At 38.9% G+C, this 15,793-nt stretch overlaps 2 protein-coding genes across 2 annotated transcripts; both read left to right on the plus strand.

The window, feature by feature from the left end:
- The first annotated feature begins 1,704 nt into the window (after positions 1-1,704).
- Positions 1,705-2,166, plus strand: LOC121776740 (exopolygalacturonase-like). Its single transcript, XM_042173912.1, has one exon. It carries the CDS (start codon positions 1,705-1,707, stop codon positions 2,164-2,166), a length of 462 nt encoding a protein of 153 aa, XP_042029846.1.
- A 58-nt stretch (positions 2,167-2,224) lies between these two features.
- On the plus strand, positions 2,225-2,879 carry LOC121776741 (exopolygalacturonase clone GBGA483-like). Its single transcript, XM_042173913.1, has 2 exons — positions 2,225-2,470; positions 2,646-2,879. Exons 1-2 carry the CDS (start codon positions 2,225-2,227, stop codon positions 2,877-2,879), a joined length of 480 nt encoding a protein of 159 aa, XP_042029847.1.
- Positions 2,880-15,793: the final 12,914 nt, after the last annotated feature.

Raw genomic sequence — 15,793 nt, forward strand, 5'->3', positions numbered from 1 at the left:
GATACGATAACGATATGAATTTCCTTATATCGCGATATATCGTTTTATATCGAATATACGATATATATCGTATATATCGAAACATATTGAAATTCAATACATATTAAAATTGAAAATTATAAATATATATAAATCCATTTAATTGTACTTGGTTGTGTTGTATTTTGATTATGGAGATAAGAGCACTATTAGTTTTATTGTGTTGGAGTTTTATTAATTTTTGTGTGAATTTTAAGTTTTGAAATTATAATTTTCGATATACAGGTATTCGATACGATATCGATATTTCGATATATCGTACCGAAATTTGATATATCGATATATCGAATTTCGGTACGATATATCGAAATATCGATACGATAACGATATTGATATTATCCATATCGAAAGTTCGATATATCGAAACTTTCGATACGATAACGATTTGAAATTCTTTCATATCGATATTTTTGATACGATATACGATACAATGTTTTCGATACGATATCTCGTATCGACACACCCTTATTCTCAGCTGCTATTTCCATTTCACCATCTTCTGCTTCTTTTTTCGTTTCGGTAAAAAAGTGAAATTTTAGAAATTTTCACATTGGCAGACATATTCTAGAGTCAAACGAGCACGTGCATTAAATCGATTTCTAAGTTTAATTAATCAAACTAATGTATATTAGAGCATCCGCAATGGATGCCCGATCTGGCGCTCCATCGCGCGAGATTGGGCTCGGGCGTCATCGGGCATCCATTGCAGGCGCACGATGGATCGGGCGCCCGAGTGAGTGACCGAAATAGCGGTCGTCCCACTCGGGCGCCTGATCGGGCGCCAATGCAGAGATGCGCCCGAGCCTGATCTGCTCGATTTTGAAAAAAAAAATTAATTCTTTATTAAACCTATATAAATACCCTAAACCCGCATTTACTTTTCACACACTTTACACACAATACTCTCTTTCTCTTCTCTTTTCCCACCTTCACACTTTCAAGAATGAATCTGAGTCAATTTCCAAACCTGCAGAGTGTCGACGACGATATGCCGATATTTGGCATGTCGTCGTTTTCCTTTTCTTTAATTAAGTAGTGTAGTTGTTTTTTAAAATTTGTGGTATTTAATATAATATATTTTGGTATTTTAGTAATTAAAAACAAAAATAAAAAATAATAATATTAAAAATTAAATGCAAATTGAGTTTAATTGATAGGGAGGACACTAGGGCGAAACGATTGCAGAAAGAAGGAGCGGACTAAGAAATACTGATGTGGCAACCACTAGGGCGCCCTAGTGCATCCATTGTGGATGCTCTACGATTGTGTTCTTATTTGATTTTTTGAGTGGTCAATTTTTCTTTATAAGTTTATTGTAGATATTCTATTTTCTTGTTTAGTAAAATATTTATCTCTTTTCTTGTCTCATTAAACTAGTTAATTAATTTGTTTTATGATAATACATTTATAATTTCACCTAAATTATATGTCAGTTAAGTACGAAGCACTTCATAAAAAAGCTAATTTTGAGTTCAAAACATCCCACCAACAATAGTTCACCAACAATAGTTAACCGATCTATGGAATTAATGCACCTGATTATGCCACGCTGAAAAATAGAAAATCAATTAAAATATTATTTTATATGTAAAAATGTTAGTTTTGGTACTACACATCCTTCGGTTATAAGCTATCTCTATTTTGTTGTTGCAATATCTCTTGAAAATGGCAATTTTCAACATTTTTTCATCACTAGTGTTTCTCTTGTTCTCGTGCTTTGCAATAGCCGTCCCGCCGAAATTCTTCAACGTCGTTCGCTACGGTGCCATCTCCGATGGCACCACCGACAACTCTCAGGCATTTCTCAAAGCATGGAAAGATTCATGTGCATACAATGGAAGGAGAAGGTTTTGGATCCCAAATGGAAAATTCTTGCTACGAAAGGCCTCATTTGAAGGCTTGTGCAATGGCTCAATGGCCTTTCTGATCAAAGGGACCCTCGTGGCCCCCACCGATTCCTTCTTCACTGACACGTGGATCGCATTCCGGTATGTATCCGGCCTCATTGTGAAAGGCGGCGGCAGCCTTGACGGCCAAGGCCAATCAGCGTGGCATTACAACGACTGCAAAACCAACTCTAATCCCAGTGACATTGAGATTCGACTTTGTGAGGAACTCCAGGGTTGAAAACATCGAATCCATCAACAGCAAGAGCTCCCATTTCAACATTTTCGCCTGCGAAAACATGAGCATAAGCCATGTTAAGCTCTCGGCGCCTGCAGACAGCCCCAACACCGATGGCATCCATATTGGGACCTCGCGCAACATCAAGATATCCAAGTCCGTCATTGGCACGGGAGATGACTGCGTGTCCATGGTGTCTGGCAGCCAATCTATTGAGGTGAATGGCGTCGCTTGTGGGCCTGGCCACGGCATTAGTATTGGGTGCTTGGGGAGAGGCCATGAGCATGAGTATGTCAAGGGGATAACTGTCAGAAACTGCACCTTTATTGGCTCCGATAATGGTTGTTAGGATAAAAACATGGTCACCCTCTTCGTATAGTTTGGCTTCTGGCTTAGTTTTTGAAAATATTATTATGAAAAATACCAAAAATCCAGTTGTTATTGATCAGTATTACTGACCCTCGCCACATTGATATTTGCAGGGGCATTCGAGCTCAGCTGTCCAAATACAAGATGTGACATTCAAGAATATATTTGGGGTGTCGAGCACAGAAGTGGCGGTGAATTTGCAATGCAGCAAGGCTATGCCGTGCAAGAATGTGAAGCTCATCAACATCGACCTTGCCTACGACGGCCCAGGGAGACGGGCCACATCCCTTTGTTCGAATGTCATCGCCTCCTCTTCTGGCAAGCTCGTGCCTGGGGGATGTATATAGCTTTTTAGTCACTAGCATTTCGCTGATGTATTATTTATTTGCAGTTTGTTCTTTTTTTTTTGATAAAATTGAATCTTTGAATTTGCAAAAAAAAAAAAAAAAAAAAAGTTATCTCTATTTTGTTGTGCAGATCCTATTTGGTTGTGCAGATCCTTTTTCCTAATAGCAAAGAGTTTAGATATTATTGTATGAGGCGCCGAGTTCAAACCCTCTTGATATCAGTTGTAATTTCCTCTTTTTTAAAAAAAAATAAACTATCTCTATTTTGTCAACAGAATAACTTCTTTTTTGTATGGTAAGTAATATCATTCATGATTTATTGATCTTTCCAAATCTTTCAATTCTGAAGCATATTTTATGAAATCTTTCAACTGAAATCTCGACGTCAAGTTTAATCGTCGGCAATAAATGTCCACTTTTGCCATTGTCGTCCGTCCCCCATCAATTGTCCACTTTCAATTTTTGTCATAAATGGTAATAGGTCTCATATTCTACTAACTCATTTCACTCACATTTTATTATAAAACTAATATATAAAAGTGAGACTCATATTCCATTAACTTTTTTCAACTCATTTTCCTTTATATTTATTAAAACCGGTGTCGTAATCAAAGTGGATAATTATTGAGGAACAGAGGGAGTAATCCATTTGAAGATAAATTCTGATTTTGCACAAATTAAGAAAAGTTTCATACAAAATAAGGAAAGTTTCGCAAAAGTTAAGCATATGGTTGCACAAAATAAGAAAATTTTAGCACTAACTAAGCAAAATTTCAAACAAAAGAAGCAAACTTTCACGTCAAAAGAAGTTGCAGTTTCACGACAAAAAAAGCAAACTTTAGATTACTATGCATCTTCCCGTGTTTAATAAGGCATTAATTCAAATGTCAATGAAGTGCACGTTGCATGAAGTAAATATCGAAGTCTAGTTTTGCATTGTATACAGTTCAATTGCATTTTACGGAAAAAACTTGCAGTTTTCTATTTTATTTTGCATTATACTGCTCTTCCAGTTGCATCATTACTATTCTATTTGCATTGGATTTAGGCAACTCGAAAGTAGTGATAAGTTAGAAATTAAACTTTGTGTTTACATTATACATGTGTGGAATATAAGCTAAATGTACAAAACATTGAAGTGCACTAAATGTTATATTGGGTCTGTGTTTTATAAATAATTGCTTCTAAGGACATTGTTATTGCTTTATATTTAGGCATTATATTCAACCGGAATTTTAAGAGTTTTGAATAACATATATATTTGCATAAAACATGTCATCAAACAACGGAGGTTGGTTGAATTTTGCTCTCTATTGACATTTTTGGCGTGAGCAAATGTATGCCACTCCATCTTACGCTTCCACTTGTTACCCGCAAGTGGGATAAAAATACTTGAGTTATTGTACAACAGTACTAGAGGGAGTTTACAAATGACTCATTCGAAGACAACAAGCAAGCTTTCAATGACAAGATTTCGAACAAAGTACATAATTTTTTGAATAAAATAATTTCAGTTACAGAGGTTCACACGACAAATTAAGCAAACTTTCGAACAAATTAAGAAAATGATTACATAATAGTTTCGGTTGTAGAGGATTACAAAAAATAAGCAATCTGTTGTACAAAATAAACAAATTTCCGAACAAATTAAGTAAAGTTTTGCACAAATTAAGCAACTGATTGCATAAATTTTAAACCAAACTAAGCAAACTTTATAACAAAAGAAGCAAACTTTCACTCATAATTACAAAGATTTCCAACAAATTAAGGAATTTCATGGACAAAGATTTCCAACAAATTAAGGAATTTCATGGACAAAGAGAGGGTTTCAATTAGGCGGTTCTTCACTGCCTCGCGCATGCGGTCGGTCGGTGGTCAGATGCTGAAGGAAACGTTGGGGTATTTGTCGGCGGCCGCCGGTGGCATTTGAACTTTTTGCAAGCTTAGTTATTGATTCGTTTATGGAATTGGAAGTTTTAGGGTTTGGATTATCAATTGTGTTGGATGTGAGCTGGATTGGAGAATCGAGCTTAATCATAATGCACTCTAGGTGTTTGGTGATATTCCCCAGTTGGGAATTAATTGCTAAGAGTTAGATTCAAGATTTAGCTATCTCTTTTTTTAATGTTAACTACACACATTCAACTACATATATAATCTATATCAACTACATATACAATTCATGTCAACTATATATATAATGTCAACTATGTGTACAATTCATGTCAATTACATATATAATCCATGTCTACTACATACATATAATGTCAACTACATATATCTACATATATTGTATGTAAAACGTTGTTGTTGACATAAATAATATAGGTCGTTAACATGAAAATATTTGTTGTTGACATTAATTATTTGTAAAATGCTGTTGTTGACATAATACTTGACATAAATAATGTTTGTTGTTGACATCGTAGTTGACATAATGTCTCTGTAGTTGACATCTCGTGAATATGACAATTATGCCCCCTATTTGACATAATGTCTCCGTAGTTGACATCGCGCGAAAATTGTGAATGAGTGGCTGAAAATGCATCTCAGTTCTCAATTAGGCCCACAAATCTCAACCTAACAGACCATACAAATATAACAATTTGAACTAAAAGTCAAACACAATTCCAAAAATCAAACCAGAATACAAGTTCACCACATACTTTTTCGCGGTAAAATTTGAACAAATGAAAAGTATGAATTTCCACATTTAGTTTCAACAACGTGAGACTTGTGACATGTGACGTGTGATGTGTGACGTACGCAATGCCTCATAGCTAGACATGCACAACGGTTCCGAACCGCCGGTTCCGATTCATGAACCGGCGGTTCATGGTTCATCATATGGATGAACCGGAACCGGCCCGCCAAGGGTCCCGGCAGTTCCGGTTCAGGTTCAAAAAACCTCCGGTTTTTAGCATGAACCGGCAGTTCGCCGGCTTGAACCGGCGGTTCAACCGAAAATTTAAAAAAAAAAATACTTTTTATTTATAAAAATTGATTTTTATACTTAAAAATAATTTTTACAAATAAATGAATACAAGAAATTCATAATAGCCCATAGATATTTGATGGGCTTGTGAATTTATGAAACCATTCTTGGTTGTTTCTCTTTTATAGAGACATTCTTGAATGTTTTATGTTTCACTTTCGATGTGGGACAAAATCATTCTTAGTTGTTTCTCTTTTATAGAGACATCCTTGAATGTTTTATGTTTTACTTTCGATGTGGGACAAAATCATTCTTGGTTGTTTCTCTTTTATAGAGACATCCTTGAATGTTTTATGTTTCACTTTCGATGTGGGACAAAATATGTTGAAGTATTTTCTTTTATAACTACATGTTTAGAGCATTCATTCATCTTTTTCCAATGTGGGATACAAAACTTTCTTTTATCTTCTACTTTTCTTTATGTTTTGTATAATATATATAAACAAAATTATTATTCAAATATATTCTTGATTGATAAAAATAAAGAATTATTGAGAAATATGATTTGTATATAGAAAATATTTATTTGTATAATAATTATTGTTAGGTTTATACAATTTGTATAAGAATTATTCTTCCAATGTATATAATACTATTATTTATTAGTTAACATATACATAAATTTATAAACCTAAGCAAATCATTAATGATAATGAACAATGAATAATAGTTTATGTAATAATATTTGTTGTTAAATTATAATAATAGAAGATAGAGTATTAATATAGACGAAGAATGATGGACGATCTATAATATACTTATAAATAAAGACTTTTATCTCACATTGAAATAAAGAGTAACACATCCAAAATGTGTAACTATAAAAGAGAATAATTCAATATACTATCTTCTAAATTAAATAAAATCCAATATACTATCATCCAAGTATTGGCATTTTAAAAATCAAATCCAACTTTAAGCATGGAGTGTTTTTTTTTTTTGACTTTTTAGTCTTTATTATGTATAAAATGTGCTTAAACAAATTTCAAACAATAAGGTGAAAATTACAATTTTATTGATAATAAATTTGAATTAGACTAAAAATTACAACTTATAATGAATATATTTTATTTACAAAAATTAATAAACACTACTTAAAGTTAAACCTTTTGATTTTTAAAATATCAATACTTAATATTGGACTTGAGCATTTAAATTGGAAGAGAGTGTATTGAATTATAGGGAAAACACTACTTGAATTATAGAGAGTGTATTGAAACTTATAATGAATATATTTTATTTACAAAAATTAATAAACACTACTTAATATTTTATTTATCATTAATAATTTGCTTATGTTTATAAATTTATGTATATGTTAACTAATAAATAATATTATACACATTGAAAGAATAATTCTTATACAAATTGTATAAACCTAACAATAATTATTACATAAATAAATATTTTCTATATACAAATCATATTTCTCAATAATTCTTTATTTTTATCAATCAAGAATATATTTGAATAATAATTTTGTTTATATATATCATGCAAAACATGAAGAAAAGTATAAGACAAAAGAAAGTTTTGTATCCCACATTGGAAAAAGATGAATGAATGCTCTAAACATGTAGTTATAAAAGAAAGTACTTCAACATATTTTGTCCAACATCGAAAGTGGAAAATTAAACATTCAATGATGTCTCTATAAAAGAGAAACAACCAAGAAAAATTTTGTCCCACATCAAAAGTAGAACATAAAACATTCAAGGATGTCTCTATAAAAGAGAAACAACCAAGAATGATTTTGTCCCACATCGAAAGTGGAACATAAAACATTCAAGGATGACTCTTTAAAAGAGAAACAACCAAGAATGAGTTTGTCCCACATCGAAAGTGGAACATAAAACATTCAAGGATGTCTCTATAAAAGAGAAACAACCAAGAATGGTTTCATAAATTCACAAGCCCATCAAATATATATGGGCTATTACGAATTTCTTGTATTCATTTATTTATAAAAATTGATTTTAAATATTAAAATCAAATTCGGTTGATAAATAATTTTTTTTAAAAAAATTCGGTTGAACCGTTGAACCGCCGGTTCACGGTTCACGCATCCTTCGACCCTGAACCGGCCCGTTGGAACTGGCAACCTGCCGGACGGTTCAAATCGCCGGTTCCGGTCTCGGTTCCGGTTTATGAACCGACGGGCCCGAACCAGCGGTTAACCGCCGGGCCGGTTCGTTTTGTGCACACCTACTCATAGCCCATGGAACATCGAATGTGTGTCGCGTGACCGGCAACATGTGGACTTAGATTTTGACAATTAATCTCTGGATTGTTCTTCCGATATACTATTTGTCCGTGCCTAACTTAACTCTTTCGGACTACAGTAACATACCAATTAGAAATTGTTTTTCCATATTAAATCATTATATTATTGTCACGGCCGCACTTCCTAAGGATAGGAAGCACGGAAAATCGTGACTAGTGGGGGAATTAAGAAGCGGGGAAGAAGGGGGAATAATACAATTCAAGGCAATACAACTTAACAATCAAAGATGAAATTCCATTTAAATTAACCAATGTTTCCAAACCGAAGTTTGCATAATGAGATAACAGAGTTTAGCAATAAAGAAAATAACAGAGTTTCTTAAGACATCGAATAGCGGAAGTAATTTGAGAGTTTAGCTACTACTATGTATGAAGACATAATAGTAACCGGACCAGTTCTTGAATCATCACTCAACATCCTCCGCCTCCCGACCTCGCTCAACCTGCACATAGAGAAAACATATGCAGGAGCTGAGTACTTGATGCACCCAGTGAACTCATGCCCAAAAAATTCATCGTTAAGATATGTCAAGCCATCATCGAGTGAATCCCGGGTTTTACTTTCAAAGGCCGAGAAACACTAAAGTTCATTTCCTTAAAAAGTGTCCGCGCGGACTAACATCATCCTCCATCATATACCATATCTGAACCATCATGTGAAACGAGACTGTGGCCACAATCTCGATCACTGGATCGGCCGACCTAGGGGACGGCTCACGATCCCCATCAGTGCACTAGTCTAAGTAGGGCGTAGACCCTAGTTAGACCCGAATTCGTTAACCATCAAAGTCTAGTAGAGTTTTATTCTAGTAGACAATCAGATAGGCAGTTTCAAAACATAAACACGGCATGACATACTTTTTGAAACCATCCTTATTACACCATAACATATCAATTTAAAATAAACGTTAAAGAATAAAGCCCACCTCAAAAGCTTAGGATTTCCGTAAAATTCCTCGTTCCGACTTTTAGTGTGCGTGTGAACCACCTTTTCGGAAAATACATAAAATTCATATAAATTTTCGGTAACGACGATATTTAGAATGCATGCACTCTAATTAAAATCTTTTAATTCTCTTTCTCGATTTTCGTGCATTTTCGATTATTCGGCGGCCGCCCAAGGCGTCGCGTGAGACGCCGGTCGGCCGCTTACGCTCGTTCTTTCCTTCGTTAGCTCCTCGTATTTTCGTAATTATTCATACTTAGGTAAATTATTCATTTTTCAAAAAGTCTTCCGGGAATTAATTAAATAATTCGCCACAATTAAATTTTTATTACCGGCCCAAGAGATTAAGCTTAGCCCACCTTATTCCTCCAAAAAATTAATTAGGAAACCCCTCAATTAAAAGAAGAGCCCAAAACTCAACTTAATCTTCCAATCTATTATTAAAAGGGGCCCAACCACAAAAATTAAACCAAGGCCCAACTAAAAAAAAGTACATGGCCCAAATCTCTCTCTATCTTCTTCCTCTCTCTCTTTCCTTTTTTCTCTCTCCCCGTCTCCTCCCCTCACTGCCGTCTGCCCTTCGACGAAGCCCCGCCGCCGTCGCCCTCTCTCCGGCTCGACGCCATCGACGGGGTCGTCGCCACTGCACCGTCGTCGAGAAGTCGACGCCTTCAGCCGGTCGCCGTCGTCCATTCCAGTCGAGCCGCTGCAGCTGGAGTCGCCGATCGCTGCCGCCGCCGGATAGCACAGCTGCTGTCGCCGACTGCGGCTCCGTCGCCGTCGGTCGTCGCGCCTGGAGCGGAGACAAACCCAGCCACCGGACAGCCACCCTCCGGCTATCGCCGAGAGGTCCAGTCGCCGGACAGGCACCCCGCAGCTCCGAACACGCCCGAAACCACCCCGAAACCTCCCGAAACACTCATTTTCATTAAAAAGTTAAGTTCTTTCATTGTTTCGGTTACACACGGCGATTGTTTGGTTGATTCTTAGTGGTTTGTTATTTGTTTTCGTTATGGAACAAGAAGGTATAAAAACATATATGCAAAGCTAAAATAAACTCATGCTTTGGTAGGAATGGATTATATCTCCAAAATGGTTGAAAATGGTGGAAGAATACACAAGATGGTGGTTCAAGCTTCCTCCTTCCCTCTCGGCACTCTCTATCGCCGCTTCTCCTTCTCTCTTCTCTTTGATTTCTTTGTTGTGTAATGTGAAGTGTTTAGGGAATGGTTTAAAGATGTAATGGTTGTCTCTTGAGTTGTGGAAGTAATGGGGGAAGATAGAGGGGTGGAAGAATGGAGAGTCTCCTCCATGAAGGAGGAAACCGTCGGTCACCTTGTGAGGAAGAGGAAGAAGAAAAGCTTTTGGGCATGGAAATAATTAAATCCTATGTTGTTGGGCTCAATTAAATATATTTTGGTTTGGGCTCAATTTAAATTGGAAGCCCAAGTTAGAATAATACTATTACTTGGTGGATTAAAAGAGTGATTAGGATCCAAATTATTTTGTAATTAATTGGACTCTAATTTATTTAGAAAAAGTCCAAAATAAATTCATACTTTATATTTTTTGTATTTTTCCTTCGTTAATTAAAATTCACGGGTCTTTATTTTATTTTGTTATCTTGTTCTTCATAACCAAAAATTAAAGTACGTTTAACGGCATCAATTTATATTTGGTGTTATCCCAAATATAATATCCCTTCGACCATTTCTCGATTTACGCGCATCGTTATCCAAAAACATATATTCCTTTCCATATAAATTCATTTGTCTTGCTAAGAATAGCAATTTTATCGTCATTCTTTCAACGAGACCTTCAACATGTCTCCCAACGTTCACAATTAAACAATTAACCACGTTCCTTTTTCACATTTAACACATAAACCATAAATTTTTTCCCATATCACATTTATCGAGAAGCATAGGATCTCAGAATAATTTTATCAATTATTTCGTTACATAACATTAATTTCTTACTTAAGGTACGGGTGTTACATTCTACCCACCTTAACAGAAATTTCGTCCCGAAATTTACTCATTTCTAACGAAAAGCTCCTGGTATTTCTCTTTCATTTTATCCTCGAGTTCCCAAGTAGCCTCCTCGTGGCCATGGTGTTTCCAAAGTACTTTCACGGACGCGATCGATTTATTCCTCAACTCTTGCACTTTCCTGTCCAAAATCGCTTCGGGCTTCTCCTCATAACTCAAGTCAGGATTCAAAATCATTTCCTCTTGATGCACCACGTGTTTGGGATCGAACATGTACTTTCGTAATTGTGACACATGGAAAACATTATGCACGGTCCCAAAACTTGGTGGTAGTGCCAACCTATACGCTACGGGTCCCACCTTATCAAGAATTTCATAAGGCCCTACGTATCGTGGCTTCAACTTCCCCTTTACACCAAACCTCATTATTCCCTTCGACGGAGATACTTTCAAAAACACTTTATCTCCCGTGTTGAATTGTAGATCTGTACGCCGGACATCAGCATACGACTTCTGTCGGTCTTGAGCTTCTTTTATCCTTTGTCGAATTTGCCGCACAATCTCAATCATCTCTTCGACCGAATCTGGCCCGAGTATTCTTCTTTCACCAACCTCATCCCAGTAGAGTGGTGATCTACACTTCCTCCCATACAATGCTTCATATGGGGCCATATTTATCGTCGCCTGGAAACTGTTGTTGTAGGCAAACTCGATCAACGGTAGTACAACTTCCCAATTTTCTCCTCTGTCAAGAACCACAGCTCTCAACATGTCCTCGAGAGTTTGAATCGTTCTCTCGGACTGTCCATCGGTTGGTGGATGGAAAGCAGTACTAAAATTTAGTCGTGTACCAAGCTCTCGTTGCAGACTTATCCAAAACCTTGAAGTAAACCTTGTATCTCGGTCTGAAGTGATTGTCACTGGCACCCCATGTAGTCGAATGATTTCTTTCACATAGGTTTGTCGGATCCATGCGTTATAGGGATAGGTATAAAATGCGCACTCTTGGTGAGGCGGTCTATGATTACCCAAATGGCTGTATTCCCTTGCCGGGTCTTTGGTAATCCCGTCACAAAATCCATGGCGATATGTTCCCATTTCCACTCCGGAATCTCCAACGGTTGTAACTTTCCATAGGGTCGTTGATGTAAGGCTTTTACTTGTTGACATGCCAAACATCTTTCCACAAACAAAGCTATGTCCCTCTTCATTCCATCCCACCAGAATGATCCCTTCAAGTCCTGGTACATCTTTGTACATCCAAGATGAGCGGTGTATGGAGTCTCGTGTGCCTCGGTCAAAATTTCATTTCGAAGTCCGTCGTTGCTCGGCACACATAGTCTCCCCTCGTAGGTGAGAGCATTATCAGCCTCCTCTTGAAACTTCTCTTGTTCGCCCTTCCTTACCTCCAAATCTTCAATGCGTGCACAACGGCCGCTAGTTTTAAGTCATGAGTAGGGTAGTTCAACTCGTGTGGTCTCAACTGCCGCGAAGCATAGGCAATCACCTTACCGTTCTGCATCAAAACACACCCCAATCCAATCTTCGAGGCATCAGTGTAAACCACATAGTCTACTCCCGGTTCCGGTACGGCTAGAATAGGTGCGGTGGTCAACTTCTCCTTTAACAATTGGAAACTAGCTTCACATTCCGGTGTCAAATTGACCTTGGTCCCCTTCTTCAGTTGTTGAGTCATTGGCCTTGCGATTTTAGAGAATCCTTCAATAAATCTCCGGTAGTATCCTGCCAGTCCAAGGAAACTCCGAATCTCGTTTGGGGTCTTCGGTGCCTTCCACTGTTGTACGACCTCCACCTTTGCAGGGTCAACTCGAATCCCTTCGGCCATCACAATATGCCCTAGAAAATTCACTTCCTTTAGCCAGAATTCACACTTACTGAACTTGGCGTACAACTTCTCCGTTCTGAGTGTTTCCAATGTGATCCTTAGGTGCTCCTCATGTTCTTTTTCATTCTTCGAGTAAACCAGTACATCATCTATGAATACCAGAACGAACTTGTCCAAGTATGGATGACATACTCGATTCATTAAGTCCATAAATACCGCCGGTGCATTTGTCAGTCCAAACGGCATTACTACAAACTCATAATGCCCACACCTCGTTCGGAATGCCGTCTTGGGTATGTCTTCCCTTCGTACCCTCAGCTGGTGATATCCTGACCTTAAATCCATTTTCGAAAATACTCCTGCTCCCCTGAGTTGATCGAACAGGTCATCTATTCTCGACAGAGGATACTTGTTCTTGAGAGTCAACTTGTTCAATTCCCGATAGTCTATGCACATTCTCAGTGTCCCATCTTTCTTCTTCACAAACAGTACAGGTGCTCCCCATGGCGATACACTCGGTCAGATAAAACCCAAGTCCAGTAGTTCTTGTAGCTGGATTTTGAGTTCTTCCAACTCCTTCGATGCCATCCTATATGGTGCTTTCGATACCGAAGCGGTTCCTGGTTCCAGATCGATAGTAAACTTCAACTGTCGATCAGGCGGAGGGCCAGGCAACGCATCGGGAAATACGTCGGGAAACTCACATACCACTGCCACATCTTCAACTTTCTTCTCTTTCTTGTCATGTCCTTGTAGATAAACGAGATAGGCAGGACGTCCCTTTCTAATCATCGTAGTTGCTTGAAGTGCCGATATCACACAAGTTCGCTGATTCATTGAAATCCCGTGGAAGGTAGAGGGCTCCTTCCCCGGGGTTTGTAACGAGATTTGCCTCTCTTGGCATCGGATAGTGGCATAGTTTTCAGCTAGCCAGTCCATCCCCAGAATAATGTCCACGTTATCCATCGGCATAACGTGCAAGTTGTGAGCCACTAAGCTAAGTTCTCCCACCGTGAGTTCTATGTTCGAGCAAGATTGTGAAAGGTCTATAAGGCCTCCTACCGATGAGTTCACGTTCATCTTATGTTCAAGTTCATCAACAGGCAGTCTTAAAGCATTCACGCAGGAGTGCGATATAAAAGAGTGTGACGCACCCGTATCAAACAGAACAGCAACAGGCATGCCAAGTAGTGTTCCCATACCTGCCAGATTTTCTTGTTTTGGCTCCCCCTGTGGGGCTTTAGCTTGCTTGCGTCCCAAGGCATAAGCCCTAGCTTGAGTTGGGTATGGTTGGCGACGCTGCTGCTGCTGCTGAGGTGGTGTAGGATTCCCTCGAGGTCCGTTCGGTGTTCCCCCACCTCCAGTGTTATTGTTGCTTGGGCACTCCTTGGCGAAGTGTCCAACTCCCCCACACTTGTAGCACACGTTGGTCCTGACTCTGCACTCTCCCATGTGGTTCTTCTGACATTTGGCACAAGGAGGTGCTCTCTGACGGAAATCTCCACTTTGGAATGGAGCAGCTTGCTTTCCTTTTCCCTGGGAAGAGTTTGGGGTACTCTGGAACCTTTTGTTGTCAAAGGGTGCGCGGTTCCCGTCCCATTTCCTCTTATCCCAGAAATTCTGCTGTGGGGTCGGCGGTGTTGGAGTAGTGGGTGTAACCGTCTTTTCCCGTGGCATTGCTTCCTCTACGTCCAATGCACGAGACAATGACTCGGCGTACGAGAGTCTTCCACGGCATGCCAAAGCCATCCTGATCTCGTGCCTCAGACTGGCACAAAACTTTTCCGCCATCTTCTCGTCGGTATTCACCTGCTCCGGTGCATATCGAGACATGTCGCATAGGGCACGGTCATATTCAGTCACTGTCATCCGTCCTTGCTTCAGATTGTAGAATTCGGCCTCCTTAGCCTTGCGGTAACTCCTCAGAATATATTTGTCATACAGTTCCTCCTTGAAGTCTTCCCATATCAGGGCGTCCAGTTGTTCCTACATCATCGTTCGCTGCTTAGTCTCCCACCAAAACTCTGCTGACCCGGTGAGTTGGTAAGTCACGCACGAGAGGCGCTCCTGGTCGGTACACCTTAAGAACTTAAAGATGCGTTCTATGGCCCGAATCCAGGTCTCGGCCTTGGTTGGATCTCCCATTCCGTCAAACACGGGAGGACGTTCCTTTCGGAACTCCTTCTCGATGTTCCGTTCCGGCTGTGGCGGTGGTGGAGGTGGTGGTGGTGGAGGTTGTCCTTCAGGACCCACACTACTTTGGGTCTCGTTGCTTGCCTCATTCTCGTGGTGAACTGCGGCACGTCGGGGAGGCATTCTGTTCAACACATGCGTTAGTACAAAATCCAACTTTACCATCACTACACCACACAACCTTTCCAAAAGCGATAACACAAACTTTTCCAAACGAACACAACAAAGTAAACGAACATCACGATAAAACAACGGGAAACTTTATTATCTTAAAACCAACAAGTACGTGTTTCCACAAGGTCTTTGCAACAAGGAAGGAAAACAGACGTCAAAGAAACTATTACATAGTTCGTCAAAGCAAAACATTCGAAACTAACAAAACAACAACAGAAACACTACTCCTCGGGAGCTCTCTCGTAATTCGCCCCTTCCTCGCTTTCAACCTCAACCTCCCTTTCAAGGGCTCTTCTTCGGGGTCTTCCTCATCCTCCATGGGATCCTCCTCATCTTCAAGGGGTTCCTCCTCATCTTCAAGAGGATCTTCCTCCTCCTCCTCGTCGTTCTCCCGAACATAAGTAGCCACGTCGATATGCTTATCGACCACAAGAACTTTGTCGCGGGAGGTGCGGAGGTGCGCATCCCAAGCCTTCTCCTCTTAGG

This window comes from Salvia splendens, chromosome 18, assembly GCF_004379255.2.
Source record: "Salvia splendens isolate huo1 chromosome 18, SspV2, whole genome shotgun sequence".
In the NCBI taxonomy this organism is placed as follows: Eukaryota; Viridiplantae; Streptophyta; class Magnoliopsida; order Lamiales; family Lamiaceae; genus Salvia; species Salvia splendens.